The 19,449-nt window shown below is 40.4% G+C and overlaps 1 protein-coding gene across 3 annotated transcripts in view; it reads right to left on the bottom strand.

The window, feature by feature from the left end:
- Positions 1-951: 951 nt before the first annotated feature.
- The window catches only part of XYLB (xylulokinase), an 80,287-nt gene continuing 61,789 nt past the window's right edge, over positions 952-19,449 (bottom strand). For 2 of the 3 annotated variants that reach the window (XM_072328791.1, XM_072328790.1), the window contains 4 exons: positions 15,786-15,844; positions 11,755-11,842; positions 9,419-9,513; positions 971-1,236 (listed from right to left, as the gene is read on the bottom strand). In XM_072328791.1, coding sequence (XP_072184892.1) covers positions 1,153-1,236; positions 9,419-9,513; positions 11,755-11,842; positions 15,786-15,844 — 326 coding nt within the window. In that variant the 3' untranslated portion in view covers positions 971-1,152. Of the gene's footprint in view, positions 1,237-9,418; positions 9,514-11,754; positions 11,843-15,785; positions 15,845-19,449 lie in introns of all 3 variants that reach the window. The other variant, XM_072328792.1, reaches the window with a different exon arrangement.

Raw genomic sequence — 19,449 nt, 5'->3', positions numbered from 1 at the left:
ATAGTGGCGCTGTAGAATAGCGCCACAAAGTGTTCCCACATGCACAGGGTGATGCAGGTTTTTCACTTAAATTCTGTGACTTCCATACATCTCTGCAGGAAGATGTCCAGAGCTGTATTTTCCCTAACATTTTCCTCAGCTAGTTTATACTTAATCTGGACTGAGTAGTAGCATCAGGACAAGACAGCCACCAGTTCTGCTCAGCATCCCCAGAAAAGAAATGATATATTGGTGGTATAAACAGTGACCTTCATGCCCTGTTAGGAGGAGAGTCCTATTTCTGCACTCATGCTCAGCATGAAACAAACAACTCTATGGCCATGACTCCTGAAAGAAGAAAAGAAAGTAGCTTTTCCCCAAACAAGCATGCAGTTGGAACAGACTCTTCATGAAATTGAATGAAAGCGTGTAAAACATGTAAAACATTCCATATTTGACTCTTATTTTCATTTTTTCAAAACTAACATCAAATAAAACATTGAGCAACCAGGCCTGCATCTCATAGGGTGAATTCAGTGTGTTACCTTTGCAATTTCCACAATTTATGAAATCTAACATCATGCTTCACCACACGGCAGATTTTCCATAGCATCACGTAACAAGAATTTCCCTTCTGTGAGGATCCCAGTGAGTGTTCAGAAACTTTAATCAGATGGAACTGGACATGCTTATGCTTTCTGTTGGTTTTATGTAAGCAAAGATATAAGAGGAGATAAATTATAGATGTGCTGAAGGATAATTTCAAAATACGTTAAGGAATGAGGTCGTGGAATGAAGATAAGGTACTAGGCGGGTATGGAGAGAGCCCGACGCACTGAACACATAGAATCAAAGCTCACGGAGACTATTAGAATGATTTATATATACAGTGGACTTAATATGGTCATCCAGATATTTCAAATCAGCTGGTACCACTTGAAAGGTATCGAAAAAAGTCACCAACACATTGAACCATGATTATTTTGTTTTTAATTTGGTTTTCAATCATAGTGTAACTTTTTCCATCACCATACTGAAACTCAGACATTTAACAATGATTTGTCTACAAAGAGGAACAAAATGATTTAAGGAACTCCACTAAATTCTGAGCAAATCTCTTCTGATCTCTTTGGGAGTCCACTCTGCAGCCAACTCATAAATTTCATTTGCTTGTTATTTTGCGAGACAAGAGGAGGTTGGGTTGTAGATCACCTTCTGCTCAAGCTCCGCATATCTTTTCAGAAGTGGACGATAGAGCTAAAAGGGAAAAAGAAACAAATGTCTAGATTGAAAAATTATATTTTTAAATCATGTTGCAGTTAAAAGTATCTTCAGACCTGAAAAAGTAGCACCGTCATGAGCAACTGCAGGTTTGAGGCTTCTTTCCTTATTTGCTCGAGAAATGCTGCAGTATCTTCCACCTTCAAATGTCACCGTCCTTTTTACCATCTCCTTTACAGCCTAATTTTATGACACACACAAGTTGTTCTTATTGTGATTGCATTCTTGCTATAAGCACAAGTCATTGCTTCCAGAGGAAGCAGCTCTGCTAAAGTCACCTCTCCAGGTCGGCCATGCCCCCTCAGTAATAGCAGCCCTAACCACCCAGGCAGAACTCCTGTCCTTGCCTCCCTCCTCTACCTCAGGATGGATCACTGCCTCTGTTCCCTCCTCCTCTGCCTTGATAATGAGCCCCTGCCACCCCCTACCACACTGCAATGCCACAGTCAGAAAGGCCAATATGCAGACCAGGGCATTCTAAAATACACTTCCCACTCCTCTCATAAGCCCATAGCTTATGTCATGACCTCCTTTAGCTTCTCTCCCTTGCACTTTCCTACCCCATAACCTTCCCATCTACAACGTGCTCCATGCCCTGGCTCCATGCACTGTCAACCCAGGGACAAACAAAGATTCAGCTTATTTCCACAGTGACATAGAGCATCTGAGCAGCTTTTTCCTATTTCCTTATCTAGAATCCACCAGAGGTTTTCAGATCACAGTTGTTATTGCCATGAAAAGCAGAATCAAGATTCAAATGTATTCAAAACTCCAGACTGAAACATGCCCTGAGATTCTGGACATGGACAAGATCCATGCTGGAATTTGCTTCATTCATTACTTGTTATTTCTTTCCTCTTTTTTTCTTCTGTTTCAAATTCATCATGGAACATATCTTAGAAAATGAACTATTTTGTATCTGACCAGCTTACATGGAAGAAATCCCAAATAAAGTCCAGCCCTATTATAGGCTGCAATCTAAAACTATACCCCTCCCAGATCTGTGAGATGCACCTTCCTCCCTACCCCTGTATCTAATTTTAATAGTCTATCCAATAAAATCAGAAATCAATGCCATGCCAGGATAGCTCCACTCATTTGCTGGCACAAGCACAAAGAGGGGACTGCCAGGAGCCAGTGTGGAGCTGGTACAGCCTCGAGCAGTCCTTAGGAGGATGCCATAAGGTCATATCCCTGCTGCAATGAATCCTATGGGCCGCCAAGTCTAGTCTACAAGCCCCCTGCGCTGATGTTATTCATAATAAGGGCAGTCTCACTCCTGGCTCCAGGTTCAGTGAGGTTATAAAGCCATAATGAATCATACCCAGTAAACTGAATTACGACTTTCATCAATAAGGGAAATCCAGCATTTAAATGCATTTTATCCTTTTCCAGATAAGAGCCACAGCCAACTGTATATGCATGAAAAAATCAGGAGGGAGATGTTTCAAGCGCAAATGGTGAGGCTGCAGAGGGAAGCAATACTGTTCTTGTGCATTTTATGTATAGTCCTGCAGTGGCCTCGGAATCTGTACCTGTCATTTCAGAATCATAGAATCATTAAGGTTGGAAAAGACCTCTACGACCATCTAGCCCATCTGTCCACCGATGACCAATACTGTCAATATTCTCTTGGTTGAAAGAAAAATCCACACCATTTTCTTATATATATATATATATATATATATATTTATATATATATATAAATACAGAATTAGCATGTTCTGTTCTTGTGCTTCAGCTGATGGTGAAACATTCAGTTCTTGTTTCCTCCTTCCAAAAGGAAGGCTTCAGTATGAACAGCAAAACCTGGCCTTAATGCTTTGTTCCCACTTCCCCTATGGCAGGTGAGTGACTTATGGATGCATCTTGCAGAACAAGTCTGTTCTGACTGACTCCTCCTTTTCACCAACAAGATGTTGCAGCAGTTAAAGTACATTTCTTCAACAGATTAAGCATATCAAGGGGAGGATAAGAAGCAGCTACACCAAGCAGAAACAGACAGTGTTCACCAGTCAAGGCCTCATCAGGACACTGTTCTCAATCCATTTCACAGCGATTAACAGACTTGTCACTTGGAAACAGAGAAACCAACTCAGTCCTACCTCTGTATCAGACTAACTCAGTGATCTTGAGAAGACATTTAATATAGAAGCATGGAATCGTTAATGTTGGAAAAGATCACTAGAGTCATCCAGCCCAACCTCAGCCCATCACATCGTGCCCACTGATCGTGTCCCTCAGTGCCACATCTCCACGGTTCTGCAACACCTCCATAGACAGTGACTGCACCACCTCCCTTGGCAGCCTGTGCCATTGCATCACCAATCTTTCTGAGAAGCTTTTCCTAATATCCAACCTGAACTTCCCCTGACACAACCTGAGGCCATTCCCTCACATCCTATCACTGTTACTTGGGAGGAGAAGCCGACCCCACCCACCCATCCCCACCCCATTCTCTATAGTGCAGTGATACCAAGGTCCGTGGGGACTTACACAGATTACTGAGTTACTAAATAAAAACCACTACTATTATTAAGTGCCTCATGGCTCAGCATACCATTTCTAACTGACTACATGGGGGCCTTGGGTGTTCAGTGAAGTGCATACACATATTCTTTTCATGTTCCCAAAGAATATTCTTGCTCCCATTTCTGCTAAATATGCACATCAGAGTAAACAAAATACTGAGCAGGCAACCACCGCTATGCTGGGAGTATCGGTATGTCGAACAAAAATGGCTCTTTTATTCACTGAAGCATTTATAATCAAGCTTTGCTATTTCTTACTTCGCTATTCTGTAAATCTGAAAAACCCTAAGCACTTCTCAACAAAGATTCAGCACAGCAGAGCTGCATTGCTAAGTGTGCTCGGCTCCTGAGAAAGGCGGCTCCTTATTACTTACCCAGCGGTGCTCTCATAGAATACACAACAGCACATTCACTAGAAGGCTGGGAAGTATTATTGTTAATACATCACACTAAATTAAAATGTGTCAAAATAAATGAACAGCCACGTTTACTGATAACAATTCCTTTTCCTGTTTATTGGACTTAAGCACTTAGCTCGCTAATTGACAGAATTCAGGCAATATTTGCAATAACCTTCCCAGCCATTAGTGTAAATGAATGCTGAGTTTTGTACCACCTGAAAAAAGAAAAAAAAAATGCAAACAAACCACAACAACAAAAATCCAAGACCACTGCTTGTACTCTGTCCAATTCAGGACAGCAGAGTTCAGAGGGCTAACACAAAGTGTTAAATTCCTCTTCATTAGGGGATTTGGCGGTGACACCATCAACGTATCACGGCTGGTAAGCACAGCAGTGCTTCACGCCTTTCATGCGCAGTGCTTTTCATAGCAGTTTTACACCAGCTGAAGTCTGAGGCCAAAGCAGCACAGCTCCCAGGAAGCACACACAGAAAAACCCAACTGCTTTATGGAGAACCTGGCCTGAACACACACAGCTGTGTTTGTGAAAGATATTTCTCCACATCTGCTGCTGCTGAACCGCCCCTGCAGAACTTCAGCAGCTCCTCCTAAGCCATTTCAGGAGCCTTTTTCCTTAGGCAATTATATAGATTTATTTCTCTAATTGAGGTCCAAAGGGAACAAAGAACTCTCAATGATGCATAAAAACTCAAGAACATAAATTCCCTCTCTGTCATAGCCTCAAACCTAATATATCAGACCATGATATTTAGCAGAAGTAATTACATGTATCACAACATGAACCTCATTATTGTCCATAATTTAATTGTCCTTGCTATATTATGGCCTTTTCTCCCACTTAAGTCTATAGCCAACTCTGCAGCATTAGCAGTATTCTGATGGCTTCATTTACAAACACTGAACTTTACTCCTGGGACAACTTGGACACACTCTGACAATCCCACAAATAAATAAGAAGGAAGTAATGACACAGATTACTTTATAACAGAGAATAACTTGACTTGACTTGCCTGGAAAAACTGTGCAGATGAACATTACCTTGCTCTTTAATCTAAATCAAGTGTGTCATCCTCATATTTTATCTCACCATAGTACCAGCCTATGAACTCAACAGGGCTGTTACCCCTTCTTTATACTACATCCACAAGAATGGGACTTTGTCTCTTCCACTCTCTACAAGTAAAGCCAGCTACTGCAAGTGACAATCCCACAGATCCTTCTGTCTCCTGCAATGCTGTGTTAGCCAATGATTGGAGCAAATCAAAATTTACAAATTACAAAGACGATGCTGATGATTATCTAATTTTAATCTACCCAAGTACATTTAATCTACTCTGCATAGATTAAAATTAATCAGCCCCTTGCAAACACTTGCTACTTTAGATAGGTTCCTTTTCTATTATTTTTTTTCCTTTAAACTTAATTGAAATTACTTCAGTATCAGAGATGTGCTTAAGAAAGAGAGAGATACAGATATTTTATTTTAAATTCATCACCATAGTTCACCTTTTTTAGCTCAAAAAGAATATGTTCAGGGCAGAAAGAATATGGTGGTGTCCAGAAATACCCTGAAGATGACTGCAAGGAACCACACCCCAGTTGTCCCTTCATCTATTTCATATATTCATTCTGTAAGCATATCCGAAACCTTTTAATAGGTTGAAACTTATTGGCTACCCAAATCACTTTAATCAAACTTTCATCAATACCTATTATCATACTTCCATACTTGTATTATTATGATCTGCTTTGCACTAAATTAGCGATCTAAACCAATTTCAGAAAACATCTCACCCCCAAAAATCTAATTCAACAAAGATGTTGTTATTTTAAATCAATAGATAAATCATTATAACTTTCCTGGGTAACAGGGTCACTTCTACAAAGCCACATGCTTACAAAGCACATCACCAAAGTCAAGAAAAAACCTGTCAGGTTTTTTTCCTTCTTGAATGTTTGTGGAATTAGTACATCTCAATAGGGTTAATAGGACCATATAACCATAGAATGGTTAAGGTTGGGAAACACCTCTAAGATCACCTAGTCCAACCATCAGCCCACCCCCACCATGCCTACTGAACTGTGTCCCTCAGTGTCCTCAATAGTGCAATCAAAGATTATATATCTAAGGTAGTGAACTGTGTCGTGCCTTCTCCCTGCAAAACCCTACAATATAAAGTATTTCAATGAATCTAACACTATGTTATTGGTACCTGGTTTGTATAAACACAAGTGACCAACTCCACATAATCAGGTTCCTTCTCCTTCTTTTTTGCTTAATTAAACAACAAGCCAACCATCTCCATTTAACGGATTACTAGAATAGAGCAGAATTCTAATCCCATAATAATGGATCCTTTCTGTCTGTTAGCATACATTTATTGCTCTACAATCTCCTGGTCACTTCTGTCATGCTTAGTGTTTCTGATTAATCTATTTCCTTGGGGAATGAAAAGACTCCAGAGAGGTTAGATGACTTTAGCTTTTGTCATTCTGAAAATATGAAGAAAAGAAAAAGGAATTCATCAGTTTAACCCACAGATGACTAACTTCAACTAGTCCAATTGAGTCGTGACCAAAGGTTATCACCACAGTGGTTACCTCCAGAAGACCTTCTGATCTGTCTGGGTGTCTACAGAATTATAAATAAGCTCAGGGCGCAGAAGCCTCCATACCCTACAGATACACTGTGAAATCATGTTCAGCTGAAGCATCAGCCACAGAAATGGATTTGCTCTCTTTAGGATGGTCTCTCCCAGGCAGAAGACTTCATTTTACCTGGCTGTCAGCTTAATTGAGCCAGAAGAATTGTTTTTTGTGCCCTGCCCGCCCTTTATGAAATCACACTCATTATGACAAATAATCATTTGGCAATCAAAGAAACATTTCTTGCATGTTGTGTTCCTGGAAAGTTCTGCTGTGTGCATAGGCCTTGGCATCAATGAGGAGGCTACATCGAACTGTTGCATCTGACCTCTGTCTATAGGAGGTTTTCCTCCTTCCAAGTGTGTAGCACACGTTGCCTCCAACCTACACCAAGAAGAAAGGACAAAACCAGACCAGATTGCTGTGTTATGACCTGTTTTTTCTCCACTCTGCCAAGATTTAGCTGTAGCTGTCCAGAAAATGTAGGGAAGTGGTCCAGGCAATTTCACATTGGTTAGCCAGATTCTTTCAGAAGAGCTCCTCAGTGAGACAGAACCTAACCTCAGGATGACTTTGAAGTTTATAAAAAGAACCGTCATTTAAGTGAAAGCCTCTAAACCCAACAGAATGAAATTGGACAGACAGGGAGCTGCAGCTCTGTAAGAAACAGAATCAAACTGACTCATCACATTATGAATTTTTACTGCACCGTTCGTGCTAACACACTGTATTACTGACAGGCCCCTCTGGCTTTCTGCAGTTTCACAGCCATGAAACTAGCCAGGGAATCCACCATCAGCTGTAAAATTATAAGACAGGAAGAAAAAAAATTGTGTGGAATACGTAATTGCAAGAAGCAGCTCTTAATGGAATGAAGCTGGCAAGCTAAGCTGAAGCACAGGAACAGTTATTCCTTCGCATGCTGTTCAGCCGCTGCCTTCTCTATCATTCACTTCTATCTACTGGGGCAATAATTCTCTGCCGTACATCATTTAAAACCAATAAAAAGATGTGCTATGAGAGTCAGGTCTAACCAAGTGGAAAAGGAGAAGAAAAGTATCGAGAGGGAGATAATTAACTCTTTTAGCTTCCAGGCCATTTTATGCATACAGTAAAATAGGAAGAGGCAAATGAATTCCCCACTGGTTTTTCCAGCTGGGCTTGCTGGCCCCTGCGGGGGCACAAGGTGCTTGCTGCTCTTGCAAGTCCTCTGTGAATGACAGCTGTATCACCTGCCCTTGAGCTTTATAGCTGAAGCAGCACTGGGGGTCACCAGCAGGTCTCAGAGCACTCTGCACCTCCACCAAAGCAGCCTGTCAGCTCTCCAGCAGTGAGCATTTTGGGGGGTATGAGGCAGCAACGTGAGGCTGGATCAGACATGAGGGAGCTGCTCCTGAAGCCCCCACAGCAGCCTCCAGCTGCAACAGATGCGACACAGGCCACTGCTGTTAATTATCTTATCTTTCAGAATGAGGGGGGAAAGTTGAGTAAATGAGATCAGATCAATCAAGTTTAAATTATTCAATGTCTTAATATTTCTGAAGGGGACTTCTATTCGATTACTGAGCTCCTCCATCTCAGTTAATAATTAAATAATATGCTGGCAGGCACAATGCAGCATGATCATTTCTATTATTACTCATGATGATATCTGGTGCTCCAGTACATATGTAGCTGGGAGTTAGTAGTTTTGGCAGATCATTAATTTCCCAGTTTAAATAAAAGCTTTAAAACCTTGTTGCCTGTAGTTAGGGCATAACCAAACATCATAAATAGAGAGCGTAAGGCTGTCTTGATACACAGCTGAAGATGGAGATAGACTCACCTTTGCTTATTTAAACTCATGTTCTCCAGGAATCTTGCAATGTTGCACTTTTAGATTTATTAGCTGACATTACATTGCAGAAGCTGTTGTAAATTAACGCCTCTGACATTCGGTAGCGAGAGGTACGAAGTAGCACTGTAAAGGCCCAATAGAACAAGTCCTTCGTGGACAGGAATACAGGCAGAAATGGTGCCGTTAGCAACAATGACCACTTGTCTTGCTTTGTTATGTGGCCTAAAAAAGCACAAGTTTCACCTTCAGATAAGCAAAGGATGAGCAAAATACCAAAGACCTGTGAGTACTGAATTCTCCCAGCTGGCATGCTTTCAGCTGTTCTAACTGAGAGCTACAAGAAAAGACAGAATTGCTGCCCACTATTTAAGATCTGGAAAGCACTATCACCATACCTTTCTCAGTGCTGCAGCCTGCGAGCAACTAAAGACTGTTTTGTCAATTACTATCAGTTACAATCTGATGTGTATCCAAATTCAACCTGTTTAGGAAGTCACTTTTGCTCTCCAATAACTCAGACATAGAGAGGGTGATCATGCAGATTACTACATCATTACACCCACCATCTCCCCAGATTAAATCAACTTTCACGATAAGAATTAAGAATTGTGCAACAAAGGTATTACTTAAATGAATCCATTTCACCGGAGCAATTAGCTTACTACTACATTTTGAAGCAGACAGGAAATGGAAAGAAAAATGACATTCCCAAGCTTGCTCACCTCCTCAGCCCCAGCAGTTGGTGTAACAGCCAATCTGGGCTCTGGTGCTAATTTCACAACATCAGCCAAGGGCACTTTTGTCTCAGCTACAAGTCCTGCAATGAGAATCACAATCCTGATCAATGCAAAAAGCAAGATGAGGGATGGGCCTTGACTCCTTGGCAAATTAATACCTTATATTGATCTTCCCTGGTCAGGTCAGCGTTCAGGATTGAAGGATAAACGGCAAAAAATCTTACATTCCAGTGCGCTAGCCTGGGAAGTGGGGATGCTATGATTGAGTTTTTGCCAATCACTCAATACATACCCTGGAGAATAGGAAGGCAGCAGAAATGCTATTCAACAATATCAGTAATTATTTATGGTTACAACAGTATAGCAAACAGCGGTGGAAATATGTGGAAGCAAGAGATTCAAGGACAAAATGTGACTAAACTAAAAAGGAAGTGAAAAGAGTGTCAAGGAAGCATGCTACAAATCATTAAATACATTGTTATATAAGGAAGCAGAATAACAGCAGAGTCCTACTGCCACAGCACGTTGCTTTGCAAGTGGATCACAGTATTTCAAGAGTTCCTTGTTACAACTGTAAGTACCCCAGGTGAACTGTGGAAAACCCTACTTGTATCCAGATGTACACCCTAATGCTATTAAGGAGCTACTGCTATCGATATTTCATTTATATTAGGAAGTCTTTGCTTATACTAAGTTCCTTTCCCTGGCCAAAAGTGAGTCAGCTGAACACATCAATCAAAAATGCCATTTAGAAACACACAAGGCATGCCCCCAGGGTTTGGCTGGCAGAGCACCTGAGCTAAGGAGTCTCTGTGACAACCTGGCATCTGAAATCCTCCATCAATTGCTCTGTCAACCAAGCCTCAAGATTCCACATGCCAAACTGGCAGAGTGATTTTATATCTTCCATAAATATGAAATAACTAGAAAAAAAAACCCATTTTAATGATGGCTCTACATTTCACTTGTATTCAGGGACAAAAAGTTTGCTTGTAGCTTTATGCGCTGGAAAGCTTCTGGTGACTGCTAAAAGAGTAGGAAAAGTCTGAGCACAGAGATAGGAGATTTAGCCTCCATGGTGCAAAAATAGTCCCATTCAAGTGCACCAATAACCTCACTGTACTGCTTACACTGCCCTGCCATGCTTTGTCTGACAGAATCCCTGTGACTTTTCTGGAAATAAAGCTTGGAGAGCATGCTGTGTGTATTAAACACACTGACTCAAACTTTTGGCTGTGCTGCTTTCAAATGCAAGAGAGCGTGTAGTCTTCAGATGCTATAATGTGACAGCAGAACTTGCTTCTAAAATTACAACTTGGCTGATTTTTCCTGATGACTGATGTTATCTTTTCCATGCTTGCACAATGGCACGGATCTTATTTGGACCTTTACAGAAGTTATTCATTTCTGGTTTAGTGGGCACAGTGGTGGTGATGGTCTGATGGTTGGACTAGATAATCCCAGTGGTCTTTTCCAACCTTAGTGATTCTATGACTAAGGGCCAAATCCTAAAGCTTCTAAACAGAAAAACTGAGGTTAAGAACAGTTGGCATAGACAATGACTTCAGAATTTGATCGTCATTCATTAACTTGATTAGCAAAAAGGTATTAGAAATTTACTTTAAAAAATACTTTAATAAAATGCCTTGAGACTGAACTCGTAAACGGCTGAGGGCCTAACCTAAACATAGTACTGCATGCATTAATAAGTACAAGTTCATTAACACTTTAAATCTGAGTCTTGGACTGTTGCATCACACTGAGTGATATGGTGCAATGAACAGAATGACTGGGTAACCTAAAAGCATCCCAGGATTTATGCTTTTACAAGACAAAGTGCACACAGCTTGAGTGTGAAGCCCAGTATGCTTGTATATTGTGTGTCTTGACATTTAAAAGCTGGAAGATATATAAAGGCTTAGAAACATTTACTTGGCCAGCAGTATTCCTGGACTTGTCATCCCTGTCGTCTTGGATCCTCTTTGCTAGGATGGATCCTTAGTTTGTTAGACCATTTCGGCCACTCAGATGGCAACACAATACATAAAGCTCCTAGAAACTAACCTGCCAATCTCAGCAGCTTCCAGGCCTTATCCTCTGGTGGAGAAGCAGCCACCAAACTTGAATTATAATGTAAATGTTATTCCTGGGCTTGATCCAAGTGTATTAAAGCAACTTCCTCCTTGCTTTGACCTCAGCGACCTTCCAGTCAGATTCACCCAGTTTTATTCCCCCCTCATTTTCAATAACATTAATCCCAAGTATTAACCAATTGAAATTAAACATCCAGACCACGCAGAAGTATCTCCTTACAGTCTTACCATGAATTGCTCTGTAAGCACTTCCTAAACAAGCAGAGTTGGTGGTATCAATAGTGTATACTGGAGCACTGAACACATCAGACAGGACCTGGGAAGTATTAGAGCATCGGTTATACATGTTCATGAAATACAAAGGATAAGCAATCCCTATTATTCCAAGAGAAAACAGACAAATAATATACACCCCAGCAGAGCATTTTGGTATCCAGGGAAAAAAGTACCAAAGGCAACACTGAGTCTCCTGAACTTGTGACACAATGGAGTACTGGTAAATCTGACCTAGAGATGAAACTGCAGCCAAGAGATTAAGTTCCACTTCTCACCAGATCTCTTTCTTGCATGTCTAGAGGACTCTGACTTCAAGCATCATCTCCCTAATGAGCCCATGCAATCTGCCCATGCCAAAGGCCTGCAACAGGGATACACATTTGGAAACCTGCAACTGATGCCTTTTTTCCTTCATCACGTGTATGGCTGACCCAAGAAGAAAGGAAGGATAGAGGAACCAGCCAGTGCTCCCCATTTCTCAACTATGATAGCATAAAAGCTATGTTCTGCTAAACCAGTTGTCTTTGCCTACAGCAATCCCATTACATTAGGGCTAGCAGAAGAATGAAGCATGACCTGATCTCACAGGCTTTACACATACCAGGAGTTTTCCTGCATTTCCTAGGCTATGGAGACAAAGCAAGGCTGTGCGTTTTCAGCTTGGTTCGGCAGTACAATGAAAACAATACAGGCAAAGAATCTGTTTTGATATCTGACAGATACTAAGTTATTCCACCATGCACCATTCCACCCACTGCACTGAAATCTACACCAGCATCTCGCATTTACTGCATGTATGCACTCTTACTACCAGTGTAGTTTTAAGAAAATAGACACTGCGGAGGGAAAATGAAGACAAATTTGGACAGGGACACAGAAGATTCAAGAGTGTTTTACAGAAAATATTGTCAACTTACTCCTTCCAAATGAAACAGATATTTTGGTTTTGTTTCCCCAAGGGTTTTAGATGTCCCTCAGGCCAGAATCAAGCAGCAATTCAGATTTAACTTGCAGTATATTCTATTACTTCTACCAAAGTGTATCACCTGATTTACATCAGTTTATAAGAATTTAAAATAAGGTCACAGTGTCCATGAACACAAACCGATCCGATTTGTGACCAACAAAACCCAATCCAGGGTTTCACAACCCCACTGATCATAGAATAGAATTATAGAATCACTGAGGTTGCAAAAGATCTCTAAGATCATCCAGTCCATTCATCTACCTATCCCATGCTCCCCAGTACAACACTGAAATGTTTCTTGAACATCTACAGGGTTTGTGATTCTACCACCTCCCTGGACAGCCTATATCAGTGCCTGACCATTCTCTCAGAGAAGTATTTCCTAACATCCAACCTGGTACAACTTGAGGCCATTTCCTCTATTCCTATTGCTGGTTACATGGGAGAAGAGGCCGACCCCCACCCCACCATAACCTCCCTTCAGTCAGTTGTAGAGAGCAATAAGGTCACCCCTCAGCATCCTCTTCTCCAAGCTAAACAATCCCCGCTCCCTCAGCTGCTCCTCATGAGGAATGTGCTCCTATACCCTGAAATACTGGCTAGGCCTGATCCCCTGGTTGCCCCGCACACACTGTGTGATATCCCTCAAGATGGAGCCCAAGGTTCATCATGGGCCCCATGGCTCCATAGAAGATGACTAAGGAATTCAATTCACATGCTACAGTAAAAAAGATATGCAACATTTTTAAAGGATTTTGTCTTTCTCTGAAAGTTTGAGGGATATCTGAAAATAAAACCTTAGATAATCATGAATTTTAGTTATCTGAAACAAAAAACATTTAGATGCTAATTAGAATCCAATGAAAGCCTGATCTTACACACTTTTTATGCTCTCTTCTGTTCATACTGCAGTGTCAGCATTGACTAACTTTTGTTAATAAGCAAGAACCAGGCAAAAAATGAGTTTCACTGTTAGAGGACAAATGGAAAATTAACCACTGTATCCATTAAAAAGCCCTCTGGAAATAAGGTCACAGAGTGCTAGGTTCAAATCTCCATCCAGTCCTGTATGGTTTCACCACATTCCCCATCTATCTCAGAGAGTGGTCAGGCACTGGAATGGCTGCCCAGGGAGGTGGTGGAGTTTCCATCCCTGGTAGTGTTTGAGAGGCATCTGGATGAGGAGCTACGAGAGATGGTTTAGTGGCCTGTGGTAGCAATGGTAATGGGAGGACAGTTGGACCAAACGATCTTATAGGTCCTTTGCGACACTGTGATTCTATGATTTCTATCATCTGTTTGTTCATCTCTTCATCTCACATAGGCATTCCTTGCCTTATGCTTGAATTTTAAATTCCTTTGGACAACAGGGGTCTTTTGTGTTGCACTTCTCCAGAGCCTTATACAACGCAGCTCTATTCAGTAATGCTGATAAGTACTGTACTTGTACAAATAATTGCTTTTGTGTCACATGATTATGAAATTGAAATTACTAAAAGTTCATATCTTTAGTACATTACTTGTAACCATGATCTCTCTCATGAATAATTTTAAAAGAAACTGTTAAAGGATTTACTATTACAAATATTTCACTGTGTTTCATGATGTCATTACTCAGGCCCCACATATGTTACAAAAAGCTTCCCAGAACAGTGGAGAAAACTGCTCTGCTATACCTGTATTATTTTTTTTAAGCACATTTGCCTTCTTTGCTATGTAAAATACAGGAGTTACTGAACGTTGATTAATTAAATGATATTCTTTGGCAACCCTGGAACAAATTATCCAAAATTGACCATGATAAGGGTGGAAACCGTTATTCTTCATGCAATTGATATGGTTTCTGAGGTTTTGATTAAATTAAAAGGGAGGATCCAATTAACCAGTGATTGAATTAAGTGGACAAAACTGTATTGATCACCTTATTTTAAGACACTTCTAATGAGTTTTAAAAGCAGCTCCATTTCTACACTTGAACAGCAAGCACCACAGGAATCACTCTCATGACCACAGATTTTCAGCTATTTTAAATTACAAATTACAAAAACATTCTGTTCTCAGCCTTCATTCCACAGCAAGGAGACCCTCCTACTATCTAAATACTGCTTTAAAAGAAAATATCTATTAATCCAAGCTCTTTCTTAACATATTCTTAGTAGAACTGTTTCAGTGGGGAGCATTATTTTAAGCCATTAATGTACCAGTTAATTTTCCAGCATCAGGTTCTTGAGCAAAATAACCAAAGCAGATGAAGTGAAGTGACGTCTGCAAGCAAAACATTCCAAATCTGTCCCTTGTGTCCCAGTGAGCTCTACATCCTTTGGTTCTACAAACACACATTTTAGATGACTTAGGAGAAAGCAAGCTCTTTGCTTTTCAACCTCCATTTGTTCCAACTCATGTTTTGCAGAACAGATCACATTCACTTTGTACAACTGTGACTGCCAAAGGCCATGATGTGTAGCTGAGGCTGGACTCAGGAGTTTCCATTACTAATGGAAATGGATTGGCATCCAGAGAACACAATTCACCCTGTGCTGACTAACTCCTGTGCTTTGTGGTGTAGATGTCCATCCCCAGGCTCACTGAGCCTCTAGTCAAAGAGAAGCTTGTTGATGCAATCAGTGGAGTAAACTAGGGATATTCTTGGGACAAAGAGTCTTAACCAGTGTTAGGTTTGCATCAACAGCAGCAGATGAGGAAGATGGGAAGAGGGAGGAGAGACTACACAGAAGGAATGACACTCAATTAATATGTGACACAACGCCAGTAAGAAACACATGTTCAAAAACAACATTTATTTATACATATACACACAAAATAAAATAAAGTTCAATGCAAAGTCAGCATTGGTCTCCACAATAAACCTGAGGAAAAATCCCAATAACCTGAAGCAGTTTCACAGTCCTATATCCACACCTTCCCATTCAGTTGCAGTGATTTGGATTCTGTATCCCAAAATAAAAATGTAGATATAATCGTGTGTCCAGTTCAACCGATTTAATTTTCTACTTACCTGTAGTATTTTTTTATTATGGGATGCTCCACCTGTAGCCAAAATCCTTGTTTGGGGCACTGCAATGCAAAAGAACACACAGATCAGGCTGAAAGCACATACTGTCCAGATTTGCACTACTGAACCAAGCAATGAGAATGAGGAGGGGGAGTCAGATGGTCTGGGCTCTACTCCCTGTACCTCTAAATTACCACAGGTAGAAAAGAAGGTGAGACTAACTACCAAGACACATTAGAACACTTCCTTAAAAGAGGCAGTATAGGTTTTGCACATCTATTATTATTATTGTGCTAACAAGTCTGAGAGATTTGCAAAAGAGATATTCAATAAGAAAGGCACAGTGTTATTATACAACAGCTCTGGTTTGAGGTCAGATTGGTTTGGCTCACAGCTGTATATATAAAAACTGACAGGTAACCTTTAAAACCAGCAATATTTTCCAAACTTATCTCCTCACAATCAGAGTTCACTGAAACCTGAGCATCCCTATATGCTTGAATGACAAGGAAGTGTGTCAGAAGGTAATTAGAGATGGTCTAAATCAATTCAGCAAAATAAAAAATTACATAAATCTCTACCCAATTAAAAATCATAGATTTGGGGGTAGTGGGGGAAAAAAAATTACCCTACACATTCTTCATAAGAAATCTACCCTTCCTCATCATGTTCCTGACTTTCTGTCCAGTGCCTCATTATTTATTTGTGTACATGCTCCTCTGGAGCATGACATCCAACAAGCCATATATCTATCCACATCCACAATTCAGCAAGGTATTACAAGCTTCAGTAGCTCAGGCATCTCACAGAAATTCTTTAAAGATTTAAAATTAAATGAATGCATAAATACTTCAATATCTTATATTTTAAAAATAAATCTACACACTTAATTACCCTAATCTATCACAATAATAGCAGCGCAGTAATATGATCTATCACAGTAATACCATTCTGTACATCCTCCTGAAAAGGGAATTTTACTGTGATATTATTTTGTTCTCTTAACCTCATTTTTATCAAAAGCTAAATATATATATATATATATATCTTATTTCACACAAAGCAAACTCAGTCAATTTATACCGAGGCAATAAACAACTTGTTGTCATTTGTCCTTTCAATTGCCTTAATGGCAAAATCCCTGAAGACAGAATCAGAAACAGAGAAGATGCATCTCACAAAAGGCTCCTCATGACATTTCTTGACCCATAGTGAGGTGCTCAGGTGGAGTCTAAGACCCAGCTACGGCACCTCACGGAGGACCCTATCTTGCTGATAAATTTAATTTTATTTTCCTCTTTGGAGGATATTCAGCGATGCACAAATTGGGTTTTAAAAGCCATTAGGATCTCTGTCAATGTCAGTAAACAAATAAAACAAACAGCAGAGTGATTCCTCGGGGAAAACAAGTTTCAATTATAGCAACGCAGAATGACAGATCCCTGCCAAGATTATCACAACAATGTAATAGCACAGAAACCAGTGAAAAATAACTGGTAAGCCTCCGTTCCTAGAAACCAAGCTGAACTCTAAATGATTTGCCTAGTAGTTGCAATTCTGTCTTGCTAAACCTTGCTGTGAATATAAATTCTTGCAGAAGTATCATATCCAGCATGAAAATACATTTCAAAGACAGCCAGCAGGATGGGATCAGAAACAAGTATGTTTGCTACACTTCACAGGAACTGAAGCAAGGGAGAAGCTATGCTTACTACCCCCTGCCTCTGCAAAGGGGCTTAATAAGCTGCTGGGCTGTCACCATCAGGAGAGAACTGTGCACAAGGGGCAAAGTCAGGCAGGAATCAAGGGCTGGACAGAAGTCTTCTACTCATCACTAGGTTGGAAGACTCAGGGTTTTGCTTTGTTATATATCTATGCCATCACTGTAACTTGGGAGATTTCTAAGAAAAGCAGTGGTAACATCACAGTGCAGGAGCATGTGGAAATCATCTGTGAGCCTGTATTTATACAGCCTTTAGGTGAAGAAGGTACCTAACAAGAAGTGGAGTTAAATCTAAAGGTGTTTTACACCATTATCTTAATCCAGACTATGTCTTTCATAGCTAAACACTAAGAACTATTTCAGTGTGCAGTGAACCTATGTGACAAAAGAAACTGATGTAGATTGAATAGTGAAGTTTCAATTGTTGGTTGGATATCTAAATTGAACCAGTTTATGAGTACAAGCACATACAGATGCAAGGAAAAGAAAACAAGTCCTACATTGAAGGCACGTCCTATACAAGAAGGGCAAAATCATTAATTTTCCTTAAATAGGGTTTTTTGCTCCACTGAAATACATCCCAGTGGGTACCAGCTTCATGAACTTTAGCCATTGCTATCTGACAAGAGAATCTGACCCACTGTATTGGTGATCCACCCAGACATGAGGAAGAGCGACCTCAGTGCTCTGCATTCCCAGCAGCAGTTCCACATATGGCTGGAGCAGGGACAACAGCTTCCTTGGTTGAGTTTCATCCACTTATTCCAAACAAGGAGCAAGTCCCAAATGAACTGATCTGAATTAGCAGAATTTTATGTTTCTCTCTTATTTCAATCTCTCCTCCCGAGAGTGTGGAAAATGCATCGATCGCTGATTTCAGGGATTGCCTTTTTAATGCCAATATTGTGTGCTTTGCTGAATGGTGGACATTTGCTCTGAGATGTGTAATTGGATACATCTTATAAATAAATAAAGCCCATCATTTATGTATACAGGGGCATTAAGAAAGACATCATTCATCCATCACTAGTGGTGATCTCAGCCAGCTGTGGGTGAATCTGTCAGGAGCTACCACCTATCCCCTATGGCACAGAAAGAACTTAAATACAGCATTACTAAAGAAAAAAACTAAACCAAAAACAACTGTAGCAAACATAATTCAGGAATTCAATTCTCTGACAGATGAGAGAATCAGTTTAAACATCTTTTAATTAAAAGCTCCTTGCTTAGTACCTAACTAACCTGTTTATTTCCTTCCTATTTAAAATTTGGTGATTTTTTTAGAGAGCCAGTACAGGATTTTAACCGCATGTAGAAAGCATTTACAGCTGCACATGGCATGGCATTGTCCTGTGCCATGCATCACTTCTGTAGATGTATTATCTGCTGTGGAACACTGTGGCTGATTTAATGAAATTCAGTTATAACAGTAATTGCTATGGCTGGGGGAGAGCAGCAAGGAGAAAAAAAGTAAGGAAGTTCTATTACATAGAAAGATAGTAGAATCACAGAATGGCTTGGCTGGAAGGGACCTCAAAGACCATGTAGTTCCAACCCCCTGCCACAGGCTGGGTCATCAACCATTAAATCAGGCGCTAGATCAGGTTGTCCATGGTCCCATCCAACCTGGCCTTAAGCACCTGAAGGAATGGGGCATAGATGGAGTACTTCCCCAAGACTGAGAAGCCAGTCTACACCCGAATTTTTTTTACTGTTCTCACAACAAACCCCACTCTGTCCTTCAGAGATCCAACAAGAAGAACTGGATGGTGTTGAAGTTCATCTCTTGGCTCTTGTTTCAGTCAAGATATTGCTTTCACTGAAAAGCATAAGGGGGAAAAAATCCATCACTGGGAAGACAGAGAAATTAGTTATTTGTATTACAGATATTTCAGTGATCCCAGAAAGACTGCAGTTCTACATGGCTGTATATTAACAAACATA

This window comes from Excalfactoria chinensis, chromosome 2 (assembly GCF_039878825.1).
Source record: "Excalfactoria chinensis isolate bCotChi1 chromosome 2, bCotChi1.hap2, whole genome shotgun sequence".
Classification (NCBI taxonomy): Eukaryota; Metazoa; Chordata; class Aves; order Galliformes; family Phasianidae; genus Excalfactoria; species Excalfactoria chinensis.
Note: the sequence above shows the minus strand (reverse complement) of the source record. Positions and strands in the feature narration are given on the sequence as shown.